At 43.2% G+C, this 17474-nt stretch overlaps 1 protein-coding gene across 22 annotated transcripts in view; it reads left to right on the forward strand.

Moving 5' to 3' along the window:
- Positions 1–17474, forward strand: part of TEX14 (testis expressed 14, intercellular bridge forming factor) — a 536718-nt gene that overhangs the window by 491645 nt on the left and 27599 nt on the right. For 20 of the 22 annotated variants that reach the window (XM_056556863.1, XM_056556851.1, XM_056556856.1 and 17 more), the window contains one exon: positions 14528–14578. The exons of 1 other annotated variant lie outside the window; for it this stretch is intronic. In XM_056556863.1, the coding sequence (XP_056412838.1) occupies positions 14528–14578 (51 nt within the window). Of the gene's footprint in view, positions 1–9015; positions 9090–14527; positions 14579–17474 lie in introns of all 22 variants that reach the window. One more of the 22 variants, XR_008888708.1, reaches the window with a different exon arrangement.

The following is a 17474-nucleotide window of genomic DNA, read 5'->3' on the forward strand; positions in this document are numbered from 1 at the left end:
CCATAGGTGCAGTACAGTTCCCCCACCATAGGTGCAGTACAGTTCCCCCACATTAGGTGCAGTACATTTCCCCCACATTAGGTGCAGTACATTTCCCCCACATTAGGTGGTACCTGGGGAACTGTACTGCACCTAATGTGGGGGAACTATACTGCACCTAATGTGGGGGAACTGTACTGCACCTAATGTGGGGGAACTGTACTGCACCTAATGTGCCCCGATCAGCTGTGAGGACACAAGGAGGGTCCATACCTCCCTCCTCGTTGTCCAATTGCCATTTCACTGCTCCGTGTCTGAGATCCAGGCAAGAGCAGTGGAGTGCCGGTAACACTGATCAATGCTATTCTATGGCATAGCATTGATCAGTGTCTGCAAACAAGGTATTGCATGTTATAGTCCCCTATGGGGGCTATAACATTGCAAAAAAAAAGTGTAAAATATAATGTCATTTAACTCCTTCCCTAATAAAAGTTTGAATCACCTCCCTTTTCCCATTTAAAAAAAAAAAAAAAAACTATGTAAATAAATATAAACATATGTGGTATCGCCACGTGCGTAATTGTCCGAACTATAAATATATATTGTTAATTAAACCACACAGTCAATTGCTTACACATAAAAAAAATGCAAAGTACAAAATAGCACCATTTTTGTTTTGATCTGATGTTTTGATAGCTTTTCATTGATTTTTTTATGGATAAAAAGCTATCAAAACATCAGATCAAAAAAATGGTACCACTAAAAACTTCAGATCACAATGCAAAAAAGGAGCCCTCAGACATCCCCGTATGCGGAAAAATAAAATAGGTTTTAGGGGTCAGAAGAGGACATTTTTAAACTTATTAATTTTCGTGCATATAGTTATGATTTTTACGAGAAGTAAAACAAAATCAAACCTATATAAGTAGGGTATCATTTTAATTGTATGGACCAATAGAATAAATATAAGGTGTCATTTTTACCAAAAAATGCACTGTGTAGAAACCAAAGCCCCAAATTTTTTTGGGGGGTTTCACAGTAGATTTTGGGGTAAAATGACTGATGTCATTACAAAGTAGAATTGGTGGCACAAAAAACAAGCCATCATATTGGTCTGTAGGTGCAAAATTTAAAGGGTTATTTTTAAAAGGTAAGGAGGAAAAAATGAAAGTGCAAAAACGTAAAAACGCTCAGTCCTTAAGGGGTTAAAAAAAATGGTCTTGAAAATCCCACCACTAGGGGGTCCCCATACCTCCTGGCACACTGATGAGTCTAACAGCAGCATGAGCGTGTCCAAGGGTCATGGACATGAGATGGCTAATTGACAAAGCTGCAGGAGGAATACAGCCTGCAGCAACAGTACTGTAACACAGAGTTTTACCAATCACAAGCCTCCAGCTGTTGCAAAACTACAACTCCAAGCATGCCTGGACAGTTGAAAAATGTCTGGGCATGCTGGGAGTTGTTGTTTTGCTAAAGCTGTAGGCACACAGCTGAAGGCAACACTGCTACAAAAAAAATAGTTATCAAAACACTGTGGCTGGCATTCATCATTGTAGGTGTAAGTGAAGCATTTTTCTACACTTTTTTTGTGTGTGCTGGTAATGTGTAGGAGAACCAAATTTATTAAATGGTCGCAGAGCATTTGATAAATTTTGTGCAGGTCACATTTTCTGAAATTTCTCTCTTCACATACACCAAAAAGCTAAGCTAAGTCTGGGCTGATGTTGTTTTAGAGTGCAGTTCATTAAACCTTTCCATATCATGTGTATTGCCAACATCAGTGGATTGAGACTCAAAATCAGCAGAAATGTGTAAACCAAAAGGCGCAAAAAAGGCACAAATAAACCCTGCTTGCACCTTTTCTAGACACAAAAAACTATCTAAAGACAATGGTAAATGTTGGCCTTTACTTCCAACTATTCCAGCATTACAGGACTGTCAAAGGACGATACACATGAATGACAAAGGAAAAATATATAAAAAGATATAGTAATACACTCACCATATTAAGCCTCATTTACTAAGAGTGTCGGGTTTTTACTAGTGGGAAAAGTTGTTTCAGACTTGTAGGATTCCTCTCTATTTACTATTGGGAAAAGTCGGGAACATTTTCTGACCAGCTTTTTCTAGGTCGATATTTCCAGCCATTTACCCACAGGATTTTCTGTGAATTCCATAGTAAATCAGTCGGGTTGTGAAACCACGCCCCTTTTCAGAACGGTCACGCCCCTTTGTGGCAGACCACACCCCTTTTTGGCTTTTCACAGTGCAATGTCGGGTTTGTTGGATTTTCGAGGCGCACACTGGCGCAGACTGGCGCAAACATGTCTCAGACATAATAACCAGACAAAAACTGGTCGTTTTCAGCTTAGTAAATGAGGCCCATTGTCTTTGGTAGAGTACTGAAATCTCCAATAATCATTGTGTGTGCGTGTGTGTATGCACAGCATAAAACCAGAGAGGAAAGGGTTATAGAGCAGGGCTGCCAGGCTCTCTTCTGAGAGCAGTTAATCAGCAGAGTGAGGGGGAGGAGTCATCACAGTGCATGCAAGAGAGGTACACGCCCCCTCCCTTTGACAAGATGGAAAAGACAGTGGGCAGCTGTAATATGCGATTTTTTTGTTAAATATCGGTGATAGATACATAAACATTGCATTACAATTGCATGTACATGATCAGGATGAGATACTGAGTAACATGACAGTTTTTTTGTGTGGGACCTGAGAGGTACGCATTCAATCCTCGATATGTCTTCTACCAGTTTATATTGTGGTTTAGTGCTGGAAGCAGGTGTCAGATGACAGGATTTTTACTGTAGTTTTCACTTCTGCATGATAGTCAGTTCACAATTAACTATGGTAACATACAACATGTGTATGGTGCATTTGAAGCATGTAAAAAGTTTAAAATAGCCTATATAAAATTGCTGCATGCCTTATTCATTACAGTTTTGACACTTGGTATCACAGCTGATCACCTGCTTGACAGAGCCATGATGCCTACATGTATACAGTGAACAGAGATGGAACCATTGAGCCATACATTGTGTAGTGCATTCAGTGTGTACCTGTAGGTGCCAAGGCTTGGCTGAACAGCTGATTGGTTGGGAGTCAGCACCACACCGATCAGGTATTGATGGCCTATCTTGTGAATAGGCCATCAGTCACTAAGGGCCCTATTACATAGGATCTTTATCGGCCAAACAGGCTGATATCTCTCTGTGTTAATAGGTCCAGTGAACAGCTGACTAAGAAGCAAATGCTCTTTCTGTGGCTTTCTCATCTTTGCTGATCACATCAAAGCATGTTTATAAATCCTTTCCATGCAACAGTCGATGTGCAGCCGATGAATGATAAAACTAAAGGGCCTTTACCACATCATACTGAAGTCATGTAATAGGCTCCTTTAACCCCTTAAGGACGCAGCCCTTTTTCACCTTAAGGACTAAGCCCTTTTTCGCAATTCTGACCACCGTCACTTTATGAATTAATAACGCGAAAACGCTTTTACCAAATATTCTGAGATTGTTTGTTCGTGACATATTCTACTTTATTTTGGTGGTAAATTTTCGGCGCTACTTGCATCCTTTTTTGGTGAAAAATCCCATAATTTCATGAAAATTTTGAAACTTTAGCATTTTCTAACTTTGAAGCTCTCTACTTGTAAGGAAAATGGATATTCACAATAAATTTTATTTTTCTTCACAAATACAATATGTCCCCTTTATGTTGGCATCATAAAATGGACATATTTTTGCTTTTTGAAAAAATTAGAGGGCTTCAAAGTAGAGCAGCAATTTTCAAAAAATTCAGGAAAATTGCTAAATCTGAAGGGACAGATGTTACAGAACTACAACTCCCAGCATGCCTGTTGTAGTTTGGCAACATCTGGAGGGCTACCGTTTGGGCACCACTGTAACAGTGGTCTCCAAACTGTAACCCTCCAGATGTTGCAAAACTACAACTCCCAGCATGCTCAGACCGCCTTTGGCTGTCTGGGCATGCTGGGAGTTGCAGTTTGGCCTTCCTAGTGGTTGCCACAGTAAAGATCGTTTTACTTTCACTTTCAATTCCCCCCATACTGACGATTCCCTACCTGAGCCCAGGATCCAGCAGTCTCCAGCGAAGATTCCGGGTCCCCAGGCATCTTTTCCTGCAGGTACGGCCTCCATCTTCTTCCCACGATCCCCTCGACATCCAGGTTCGGGCAGAACGGGGGGTTGCCATGGCAACCCCCTGTCTTGCGCTGCCATTGGTCAGAACTCCTTTCTGACTAATGGCAGGGGATAGGAGGAGATCGCAGCTCTGCGACCTCACTCCTATCCCTTAGGCTGATCGGGGCTGTTGCTGACAACTCCGATCAGCCCTATTTTCCGGGTGATCAGGTCACCAGATCGGTGTCTGAATTGACATGCGATTTTCTCCGATCGCTGAAATGGGGGGGCGGGGGGTCTCAGGACCCCCCTGGGGGATGTGCCGGGATGCCTGGTGAATGATTTCAGCAGGCATCCCGATCCGGTCCCCAACCGTCTAGCGGCGGGGACCTGAATTCCCACGGGCGTATGCATACGCCCTCAGTCCTTAAGGACTCGGGATGCAGGGCGTATGGATACGCCCTGTGTCCTGAACAGGTTAAATGATTATTTATCTACTTCATTGGTGCTCACACTGGGCAGCAGTCTACCCATCCAATGCAGACCTTTGTCAGGGAACCCTCCTTTAATATCATTCCTAATGTTTACGATATCAATAGATTCCTTTTGATTTTAAGAAAACTACCTTTAAGTAAACTAACAGCTTGTTGGTCTTTTTACTGAAATTATCCCTGAAGACTAAATATTGAAGTACAACATCTGAAATATAATTGTGTATATAATGTCTTAAATGTTTCTCCAGTCATCACATTCTTTTGTGTACATATGACTTAATAAAGTTGCTTCACCCACTTCAGACGTTCATTTTGTTGAGTAAATACAAGTCAACACCAACACATTATGTACAAATGTGTGTGTGTGTATATATATATATATATATATATATATATAAAATTATATTAGCGCTTCCTTTGATAAATTTCAAGCTAAAAAGAATAAATAAGTAAATACCAGCACTATAAGAATAGTACAAATGTTTTTATTAATAAATAGATTAAAAATTATGAGGTATCTCTCAGTAGCCGATGATGTCCCTGGAACTCAATGGCATTCCAAAATTAAAACAACGCGGCTGCTATAACAGAAACAATGTAAAAAAATGTGTGTAAGAATATAGGCTAAAAGTTTCAAGTATAGGCAGGTGATGAAAATATGCGTTACATACCTGTTTTGACGATTAGCTTTGATTTTTCAAGGCTGTCCCTAGTGGAGTGGCTACGTGCTGAAAAGGTGCAATAGTGCAAGTCTGTATGAATAAATAATCAAAATATGTAAGATTAAATATATAGAAAAAAGAGAGGCTCTCTCACTTGCTCGGTATCTATTTCTTGTCTGAGGAAGATGGGACAACAAAGAGACACGGGTTCCTCCAATTACTAACATTAACCCCTTAAGGACGCAGGACGTAAATGTACGTCCTGGTGAGGTGGTACTTAACGCACCAGGACGTACATTTACGTCCTAAGCATAACCGCGGGCATCGGAGTGATGCCCGTGTCATGCGCGGCTGATCCCGGCTGCTGATCGCAGCCAGGGACCCGCCGGCAATGGCCGACGCCCGTGATCTCGCGGGCGTCCGCCATTAACCCCTCAGGTGCCGGGATCAATACAGATCCCGGCATCTGCGGAAGTTTGCGATTTAAATGAACGATCGGATCGCCCGCAGCGCTGCTGCGGGAATCCGATCATTCAGAACGCCGGACGGAGGTCCCCTCTCCTTCCTCCGTCCGGCTCCCGGCGTCTCCTGCTCTGGTCTGTGATCGAGCAGACCAGAGCAGGAGATGACCGATAATACTGATCTGTTCTATGTCCTATACATAGAACAGATCAGTATTAGCAATCATGGTATTGCGATGAATAGTCCCCTATGGGGACTATTCAAGTGTAAAAAAAAATGTAAAAGTAAAAGTAAAAAAAAAGTGAAAAATCCCCTCCCCCAATAAAAAAGTAAAACGTCAGTTTTTTCCTATTTTACCCCCAAAAAGCGTAAATTTTTTTTTTATAGACATATTTGGTATCGCCGCATGCGTAAATGTCCGAACTATTAAAATAAAATGTTAATGATCCCGTACGGTGAACGGCGTGAACGAAAAAAAAAAAAAAAAAAGTCCAAAATTCCTACTTTTTTAATACATTTTATTAAAAAAAAAATTATAAAAAATGTATTAAAAGTTTTTTATATGCAAATGTGGTATCAAAAAAAAGTACAGATCATGGCGCAAAAAATGAGCCCCCATACCGCCACTTATACGGAAAAATAAAAAAGTTAGAGGTCATCAAAATAAAGGGATTATAAACGTACTAATTTGCTTAAAAAGATTTTTTTTAAGCGCAACAATAATATAAAAGTATATAATAATGGGTATCATTTTAATCGTATTGACCCTTAGAATAAAGAACACATGTCATTTTTACCATAAATTGTACGGCGTGAAAACAAAACCTTCCAAAATTAGCAAAATTGCGTTTTTCGTTTTAATTTCCCCACAAAAATAGTGTTTTTTGGTTGCGCCATACATTTTATGATATAATGAGTGATGTCATTACAAAGGACAACTGGTCGCGCAAAAAACAAGCCCTCATACTAGTCTGTGGATGAAAATATAAAAGAGTTATGATTTTTAGAAGGCGAGGAGGAAAAAATGAAAACGTAAAAATTAAATTGTCTGAGTCCTTAAGGCCAAAATGGGCTGAGTCCTTAAGGGGTTAAAGGGGTATTCCAGGCAAAACCTTTTTTTTATATATATCAACTGGCTCCGGAAAGTTAAACAGATTTGTAAATTACTTCTATTAAAAAATCTTAATCCTTCCAATAGTTATTAGCTTCTGAAGTTTTCTGTCTAACTGCTCAATGATGATGTCACGTCCCGGGAGCTGTGCATGCATGATGGGAGAATATCCCCATAGGAACTGCACAGCTCCCGGGACGTGAGTCATCAGAGAGCAGTTAGACAGAAAACAACTCAACTTCAGGAGCTAATAACTATTGGAAGGATTAAGATTTTTTAATATAAGTAATTTACAAATCTGTTTAACTTTCTTGAGCCAGTTGATATATAAAAAAAAAGTTTTGGCCTGGAATACCCCTTTAATATACAGGGTGGACTATCAGTGTGGGAGAAGAGGGTTGCATTGACAATCCAACACAATGGGCAGCACATGGAACACATTTTATAAGTGGTCAGAAACTTGTAAATAACTCATGAAAGAATAAAGTTACTTTAAACCAAGCACATCATTGTTTTTCTTGTGAAATTCCCAATAAGTTTGATGTGTCACATGATCCTCTTCCTATTGAAAAAACAAAAGTTGGATTCAAAATGGCCGACTTCAAAATGGCCGCCATGGTCACCACCCATCTTGAGAAGTTTCCCCCCTCACATATACTAATGGGCCACAAACAGGAAGTTAATATCACCAACCATTCCCATTTTATTAAGGTGTATCCATATAAATGGCTCACCCTGTAGATATTTCCAATGATACTTGTCTATAGTTGATGCAGAAAATTTATATTGTTAGCAATTGTTATAATAAAGAGTCAATATAAGTTCTAAAGGAAAAAAAAGAGAAAACCACTTACTGAATGTGTTATACATGTCCTGTTTGTCCGGTGTTATTTGGCAGTAGGTGGGAAGTTACATTTATATATATCCCGTTATTCTTTGATGACATGCAATATGCAGTTGATGTCCCATTTTTTTTTTTATGAGATCTTTTTAAGAATACACAGAGAAAAATAAAAAGGTTAATGTTTTTGTTGAAACCAGAGGTCCTCTGCAGTATTACAGTGAGCACGCTGTTAGATTGCTATAGATGTTAGGGGCTCAATATGATAAGCTCACCCTCAGCTGATAAATTGCGGCTCACTGTAATAGATAGGTTTAGTAGGAACTTAGGTTACTGGAAAGGGGATATAAAAGTGGGTGCAATAATCTGCAATAACTCCCGTTCAGTAACCCCGCTCAACGCGTCATCAGGGATGCTTGCGGTTTACTGTCCTTTTACCTGTAGATAAGGAGTACCTTTATCCTTGATCCTGGGTCACTGTTTTAAAAAAAAAAAAGATACTGGCTGCTTAAAGGGGAACAGAAGTGCAGGTGCAATGATCTGCAGCTGCACTCGTGCTCTCGGAAGAAAGGTCCCCGCTCTGTGCGTTGCTAGGCACTCTCACGGCTCACTGTTCATTTACATGTAGACAGGGGGTATCTTATTCTTTGTCCTGGGTCCTCATTGGTCCTCTGCGGTGTCCCGGTTTTCTTCTCCTGCACTTAACTTAAGTTCCTACTAAACCTATCTATTACAATGAGCTGCATTTTTTCAGTGACAATCAGCTAAGCGGTGAGCTTATCATATTGAGTCCCTAACATCTATAGCAGTCTAACAGTGTGCTTACTGTAATACTGCAGAGGACCTATGCTTTCAACAAGAACATTAACCTTTTTATTTTTCTCTGTGTATTCTTCAAAAAATCTGATAAAAAAAAAAAACGGGACATCAACTGCATATTGCATGTCATCAGGGAATGACGGGATATATATAAATGTAACTTCCCACCTACTGCCAATTAACACCGGACAAACAGGACATCTATAACACGTTCAGTAAGTGGTTTTCTCTTTTTTTCCCCTTCAGAACTTATATTGACTCTATTATAAAAATTGCTAACAATATAAATTTTCTGCATCAACTATAGACAAGCATCATTGAAAAAATCTATATTAATGTCAGTAATTGGAGGAACCGGTGTCTTTTTGTTGTCCCATCTCAGACAACAAATAACAAGTGAGAGAACCTCTCTTTTTTCTACTTTTTTTGTACAAAAATATAGAACTGTACATATATTTAATCTTACATATTTTGATTATTTATTCATATAGACTTGCACTATTGCACCTTTTCTGCCACTCCACTAGGGACAGCCTTGATAAATCACAGCTAATCGTCCAAATAGGTATGTAAAGCCTATATTCTTACACACATTTTCTACATAGTTTCTGTTATAGTAGCCCCGTGCTTTCAAGTTTGGAAGGCCATTGAGATACCTCATCATTTTTTATCTATTTTTTTTAAAGTATTTATGTAAGTTTTGTAGTTATTAATAACAAACACCGCCAATATGGCGAGATTAAAGTAACATAGAGAACAGCACTCCCAAGAGGTCCCAGAGACCCACAGTAGATGGTAGTAAGGAGGCAGAGAACACCAAAAGGATCACCAATGTACAAAGAGGGTAACTTTGAGACCAACTAGACGAGGCCCAACACGGACAGCCAAGCAGACACACAAGCAGACACACTTCCCGGCACCCTCCACCCCCCCTTCCCCCCTCCAGCCCCAACACTAACCGAATAGTAACACCCCATATTGACCTACTGAGTCAGACCAACCGGCCGTTCAGCCGAAATTGGCAACAACAGCCAGGGGGTCCACACCTTATCAAATTTCTTAGGGCACTTACGACTCACATAGAGAGCCTGGTACAACAGAACATCCGTTCCACCCCTGCCACGTCCCACGACCCAGGGAAAATGGAGCAGAAACATCTAAGTTAGTGCGGATACGGGCCCTAGGATTATCATACAGCAGGCAAACCCGTGCACAGAATCGGGAACCAAACCCAAACATCCCCAGCACCTCCCAAAGATAAGGTCACAAAACAGAATCAAAATCTTTATAAATACCTAGACTAACTACCACACCCGCAGGAAAGCCCTCCTCTACCGCCGCTATATTGAGTTGCAGACGCCTCACATTCACATCGGTAGCTCTACCTGGCATAAACCCTGTTTGGTCAGGATGAATGACAGCATCAACAACCCCATACAAACGAGTAGCCAGGACTCTAGCCAGAATCTTAATATCAACATTCAGAAGGGAAATAGGTCTATAGGAGCCAGGGAGCACTGGGTCATTCCCGGGTTTAGGAAGTACAACAAAGAGCACTTCCCTCATAGAATCTGGAAGGGCAATAGCAATGGAGGGAAACGATTTACAAAGAATAAGGGGCAGTTGCTCCTCATTCATCCTGTACCAATCACCTACCATCCCGTCTAAACCCGGAGTCTAATAGCCTGAGCCACCTCCTCAACTGTAAAGGGGGCATTTAATGCCTCCGTCTGAGCATGACCAAGAGAGGGGAGAGACAAATCTTGCAGGAAGAAGAGAATCTCCCCTTGACAGGGCATAGAGGGGGCAACATACAGGGAGGAGTAAAATTCCCTAAAAACAGCATGTATCCCCTGAGGATCTGTAACTTCCACCCCATCACTAATCATAATGCAAGGGATAGAGGCCGGCGGGGCGAGTAGCCCTAGCTAAATACGCCAACAGTTTACCATTCTTATCTCCAAAGTCAAACAGGGTAGCCTCCCTATCCGCTAACCTCCCTATCCGCTGATCTCTGAGCCTTAGACCATGCCCTCTCATTCTAAGGGACGGATTCCTAACATACTCAGCCTCCGAAACCCCCACCTTCTGTAACAGGGTACTCTCCATGGCTGACCTAAGCTTCCGCTGACCCGCTACTCCCACTATGAAAGCACCTCTAATCGTAGCTTTATATGCGTCCCACTACACTAATGAGTCAGGATAATCAGTATTGTGTTCCCAGTATTCAGTGTGAGCTACCCCTAGAGCCTCCACAACTGCTTCAGCTTGTAGCCAGCCAGGATGCATGCGCCATATGTGGGAAGCGGGGGGTAGGGCCGAGGTGCAGTACTACCACTAAGGCAGAGTGGTCTGAGATCCCCCTAGAGGTGTAGGAGATGTCTCTTACCGCTGGAAGAAGATCCTCAGACGCCAGAGCAAGGTCAATGTGAGAAAACAAGCTATGGACCGCAGAATAAAAGGAGAAGGAGGGGTCAGTCGTGTATTTCAACCTCCGGAGGTCAGTCAGGCCCAACGCCAAATGCCAGGTATTTAACGAAGAGGAGCCAGGATCAGCAGCTGTGGTGCGGAAGAGGATTGGATCAGGAACCACGTTGAAATCTCCTATAAAGAGGACAGGGTCAGAAGAATAAGAAAGCAATTCATTAGTAATGAGCTCCAGCACTGATACTTGAAAAGGGGGGGGGGGGGGCACATACACAGCCACAAGAACAAAGGAGACAGACCCCAGAGAGCAGTGTAAAATAACCAACCTCCCAAATTGTTCACAGGCAATCTGAGCTACAACCAACGGCAAGGTTTTGGTAATAAACACAGAGACCCCCTAGCATATGTGGAGTATGTTGCATGGTAACCTCTCGCAATCCAGGCTCTTTTAAGGGACAGGACTTTCTGAACCGTAACATGAGTCTCTTGTAGGCAAATAATGTGAGGAGACTGTCGCTTAACAAAGTCAAGACACAGGGCCCTCTTAAAATTGAGCCCCCTGACATTCCAACTAACCACCTTCGATGTCCCCATCTGGAGAAAGTACACCATCGAAAAACAGGAGAGACCAGCTCAGGACCAGGGAGGGCCGAGCACCGAGACCACACACACACACCCACTCACCCATCGAACAGACGAAAACAAATAGTGCACATCCACAGAACATGAAAACAAATGCAACACAGCATAAACTAAACAACCCCACGAAGATCCTGTCTAACACTAAACGGGACATACTAACCAGTTAATCCCTAACACAGTGCAGACCTAGACCCAAAACTTAAACCACTACGGGCGCCAAGGACGCCGAGGAAGATTACATAGTGAAAGAAGCTATTACATAGTTACATAGTTAGAAAAAAGACATACGTCCATCAAGTCCAACCAGGCAATTGAAGGGAAGGGTGTAAGGGGATAAGGGAAAGGGATGTAGTTTTATAATTCTGCATAAGCATTAATGTTATTTTGTTCCAGGAATGTATCTAACCCTGTTTTAAAGCTGTTAATTGTTCCTGCTGTGACCAGCTCCTGAGATAGACCGTTCCATAAATTCACAGTCCTCACGGTAAAGAAGGTGTGTCGCCCCTTTAGACTAAACCTTTTCTTCTCCAGACGGAGTGAGTGCCCCCTCGTCCTTAGGGGGGGTTTAACCTGGAACAGTTTTTCTCCATATTTTTTGTATGGGCCATTTATATACTTATATACGTTTATCATATCCCCCCTTAAACGTCTCTTCTCAAGACTAAACAATTGTAACTCCTTTAATCGCTCCTCATAGCTAAGATGTTCCATGCCCATTAGACCAATAAAACTCCATTCCTCCCACTACCCCAGCAAGAACCAATGCCTCCGCTAACTAACAGCTAACCCAAGAGGACCTAGGGGTACCGGAACCTATGGAGACCCTACGCAACAACTTGACTCCCTAACCAATAACTAACAACTTTCACGAAGAACAGTCTTCTGCAGGCCAGCACAGAACAGTTCAGTCTGGCAGCGGGGGCAGCATTGAGTAGTGATAACCCTTGGCTCGCAGCTTCGCCTGGACCTCCGTGAACTGCACCCGCTGCTTGCGAAGTTCAACTGAGAAATCCGGGTAGAAGGACACTCTGCATCCACCACAAATAACTTCACCTTTGACGCGAACAGCCCTGAGGATGGCATCTTTATCCTTGAAATGGAGAAGCTTGGCCAGGAACGGACAAGGAAGGCCGCCAGAAGGAGGAGGCTGAGCCGGGACTCGATGGGCCCGCTCAACAGAAAAGTAAGAAGAAAAGAATCTCCTTCAGCCACGCTTCGAGGAACAGCACAGGATCCGGCCCCTCTACTTTTTCGGGAAGGCCTACAAGGCGGATATTATTGCGCCTCAGGCAGTTTTCCATGTCATCCAGATGTCTCAGAACCCCGATGACCTGTTGCTGCAGTGAGTCAACTCGCTCTGGGAGCGAGTGCAGGGTATCTTCCACCGTAGAGACTCTGCGCTCCACCTCCTCAGTGCGCTCACAGATTTTTTTGTGTCTCATGTCGTAGAATGACAAACTCTTGCCTCAGTTCGTCACCATGACGGACTGACAGGATGTAAAAGCAGCCAGAAGTTCAGAAAACCACTGATTGAGGGCCACAGCATCATACAAAGGACAAGCCACAGACTGCTGCTGCGGTGGAGACAGAGATCCCTCAAATAAAGACAGCGGAGGGTCAGGAGAATCCCCCCTGGGACGAGCCAGAGAACTGGCTCAGCACTTTTGCCGCTTGCTCAGATACTTTAGCAGCCAACAGGGTTTGAGTGCCAGGACCCAGGTGAGAGGGGCCCTCAGAGCAGGAGGACCCATCATCAGAGGAAGCATCCGCATCAGAGGTCGTTCTTGGAGCTTCAGCATTCAGTTTAGATTTCTTATGCCTCTGGCTACCTCAGGAGCCACCCATGGTCAGTAGGGCCAGACAGAGAGCATGTAGAAAGTCACTAGGGCCCACTTCAGGGGGTGCAGCAGAGGAGGCACACAGGACAAGAAGTAGAGTATGGGCACCACTGCAGAGCACCACAAGTCCCAGCAATGCAACACCCAGGCCCCAAGCACTCCAAGACCGCAAAAATTGTAGGCATCACCAGCAGAAGGCTCCCACAAGCAGGCAGAAGACTCCAGACAGCAGATTCACCAGAGGAAGAGAAGCAGTCCAGCAATGCAGAGTAGCCAGGCAGAGTAGCCTGATGGCAGAGCAGAAGCAGCAGACTGGACAGGTGGGTATGGAGCCCACAGCTACAGCCACAGCAGACACAGCCAGGAACACAGCAGAGCTCGGGAGTATCCTAGACAATGGGGAAGCCACGCCCACAAAGCCCGTAATGGCAGCACTCCATCCTAACCCTCTGGCCCAGAGACAGCAGCGCCTGGGGAGCAAGGAGAGCCACCAGAAGCACAGCCGAAACAGCAGGGGCTCCACACCGCGACCATTGCCAGCCAGCCACCACCCGACACCAGGAAGCCGCCTCTCACCAGGTCTGCCACAGGCAACAGGAGCGCGCACCTCCGCCCGTACCTCCGAAGCTCACCGGAAGGGTCCCCCGGTCCTCAGCCAGCCCCAGTAAGTACTGGTCGCCAGACAGGGTAATTTTACAGGGTTTTGGGTGCTGAGCAGCAGGAGCTCCGGCTCGTGCGACTGCTCAGCTCAGTATCCAGGCCACGCCCCTTTTTATCTATTTATTAATAAAAACATTTGTACTATTCTTATAGCGCTGGTATTTAATTTATTCTTATTATCTAAAATTAATTCTGTTACAAGCACCATCTTGGATATGCAGTAAAATGGTGACCGGTGGAACAGGTGCACCTGGATCAGTCAGACATTTATGGCATATCCCAGTCAGACTGTTATGGAATATGTACTATAAAGTAGTACTGAACATTGATGATTCACAGAAGCAAATAGTGGCCTAAACATCACGGATATTAAGAGCTGATTAAGAGGAGTCTGAATAATTGTGATATATTATAAAGCATATATATTTCATTGTAGGGTCTGATGAAAACTTGTTGGCTAGATCGCAGTGTTCATTCAACAAAACTGGTAAGCAATGTTAAAGTTGAATATTATAAACTTCTATATGTATTTTGCTTTGAGTTTATTTAACCATGCAAATTTTCACATTGATGAAATATTTTTGGAAATTTTTCACATAGAATGTTTTTTTACATGATTAGTTTGTTGTTACGTTGAGTTAAAAATTTTAAACTAAGTTTCTGTCTGCAGTCTTCCTTTCTTCAGTTTTAAACCCTCTGATATTAGTAGTTTGCAGCCTGCTTCTACATTCAGATTCTTCTAATGTGTTTGTGTCTCCCAGTATTACATTGTGGATGTGAGGTCTGTGTGTTCAGGAATCTAGAGTTTTGAGTGAGTTCTCTGCCTTCTCTCTACATATGTACAGCCCATGTGATTCTCTCCTTCAAACTGCCATGTTACTGCTCTTCTGTCTATCTACAGCTTGTGTGAGCTGCCCTCCATGTATGCTCTCCAAACTGTGCAAAATTTTAGCTGTTGTGTAAAACCTCCTTCCCATCTTTGCTATAGTTGACTGCAGCAGTTAAAGGGTACTCTGGTGGAAAACAATATTTTTTTTTAAGTTAAAGCCACTGGTGCCAGAAAGTTAAACAGATTTGTAAATTACTTCTATTTAAAAATCTTAATCCTACAAATAATTATTAGCTGCTGTATGCTCCAGAGAAAGTTCTTTTCTTTATGTTTTTTTTTTTTTTTGTCAGGAACTGTCCAGAGCAGGAGAGGTTTGCTATGGGGATTTGCTTCTGCTCTGGACAGTTCCTGACATGGATGTGTCAGCAGAGAGCACTGTGGTCAGACTGAGAAGAAATTCAAAATGGAAATTCAAAACGAAAATAACTTTCTCTGTAGTATACAGCAGCTGATAAGTACTGGAAGGATTAATATTTTTAAATAGAAGTAATGTACAAATCTGTTTTACTTTCTGGCAACAGTTGATTAAAAAAAATAAATAATGTTTTTCACTGGAGTACCTCTTTACATAGCCAGGAGTTCCCTGCCACTGATCCCAGCCACTGCAGCATAATGTCAACTGTAGTTAACAGCTGACACCCATACATACAGAGAAAATTGGTGCGCTCCGTGCACCAGATGACAGGGGGGGCTGCAGGAGAGATGGCAGGGGTCCCCAGCGGTCGGACCCCCGCAATCAGACATCTTATCCCCTATCCTTAGCGTATGTTCACATTTACTTAATCCGCTGCAGATTTTTGTTAATTATATTGATAAAAATTTGTAGCATGAAATCCGCAGCGAAACATGATACCTGTGAATGAACCCTACAACTAAAGTATAATATTCCAGCCATTTTCTGTGGAAGCAGATTTATGTTGCCACTCTTTCCTTTTTGTGTGCACAAATTGAAGTTTACATAATATGGGCAGAATTTATGTGGAAGGGGTTATACTTTGTTTTCTCTCATGTTTATTGATAAAGGGTTGCATTAGACTTCAACCAACCGGAATTTAGCCCAGGCTTGGTAAAATGGCTGCGGCATCATGTGGGAATAGGAGAAGAAAATAAGAAAACATAACCGAAGGGTAGCCCAGAATACCTTACAAATAGGAGGAAGGATCACCTGACCTCAGCCAATATTGTCTTGCATACAGCTCTAAGCCAATCAGGAGGTAGTATAGTGGTGGGTCAGAGGCATTAGAAAAATCTATGCATTCAGCTGCCACAGCCATTATAGGGAGAGCAGCTGTAAGAAGTAGGTCTGTATAAGAGACGGTTTGTGTTGTGTGTACGTAACAGTCCAGATAGGAGCAGCTGCATTTGCTCTGTCTGCAAATCTGTGTCAAGTGTATATAAGGTAGATATAGCATTCTTGTATTGTATGGGGAACAGATAGGATCCCAATGCTTAATCAATGTATAGCAAAAACTTGGCACTCAAAATTATTCAGAAGTGTAGATTTTATTAGCAGTCCGATGTGTATAAAGCCCGCAGGGCTGTATTTGTGCGAGGGGCTGGACACTATTTAAGCCTCGGCCCCTCACTCACTCAGGGCGGGTGTGGCGTTATTGCAGTTAGTTTCCTGGCTGCAAGTGAGCTCACTTGTCTTGATTCCTGTTTCGGTCCTGTCGCACAGAGCACGTCTGCTCACTCGTTCAGAGGCACAGGAGTGCGGTGGGTAAGTACAGGCTTGCCGGCGTCTTTGTTTCAGTTTTCATTTACTGGAGGTTCGGGGCCTGGGCACGCCGCCCGCCCCCTCTCTGTGGTCCCGGGCTGCCTCACCGCTGCGCCACACTCTGCAGCTGTCAGCAGCAATCAGTGTTTCCGGCGGCGGACACACACGGCTCTCCAGCACGGCAGAGGGGGCAATAACGGCTTAGCCTCACAAATTACAAAAGGGGGGGGTTGTTACGGAGGCCCGTACGATATGTCTGTGCTGGGTGCAGCTCCAACGCAAGCAGCTGGCATAGATACATGAGGGATATAGGCAGGCATGACACTGGCTTCAGTGCCACTGTCAATCCATTCATGTGGCAGCAGGAAGGTTAATAAAAAAAAAGTGGGGTGATTGCTGTGATGTTTTGTGTATTTACTGCAGAAGTCGGAAATTCGGTGGTCTTTTGGAAAGTCGTCATATATTTGGGCAGTTCCTCGCGTTGATTCTGCAGTTTCAACAGGTGTGTGCTATGTGGAACTAGCACGTTCCTCTAAGCAAGCTCACATGTCGTTGTATATGTATAAGTTAACCATTAGCTTGTCATGTGTACATATACAGCTTCCCAGCCGAGGCATTGCTGACACGCTGAGGTTGGATTCTACGTTGATTGGTCAGCAACGGTTACCTAGGGTAGGTTATTTTGTTTGGTTATATAAAGTGCTCTGCTTGTTACCCGCATGCTTTGCAGCTTCACTCTAGGCTCATATGGGTTAGCGGTACTCACAGTGTTACTTG

The sequence above is a fragment of the Hyla sarda genome, chromosome 2 (assembly GCF_029499605.1).
Source record: "Hyla sarda isolate aHylSar1 chromosome 2, aHylSar1.hap1, whole genome shotgun sequence".
NCBI lineage: Eukaryota > Metazoa > Chordata > Amphibia > Anura > Hylidae > Hyla > Hyla sarda.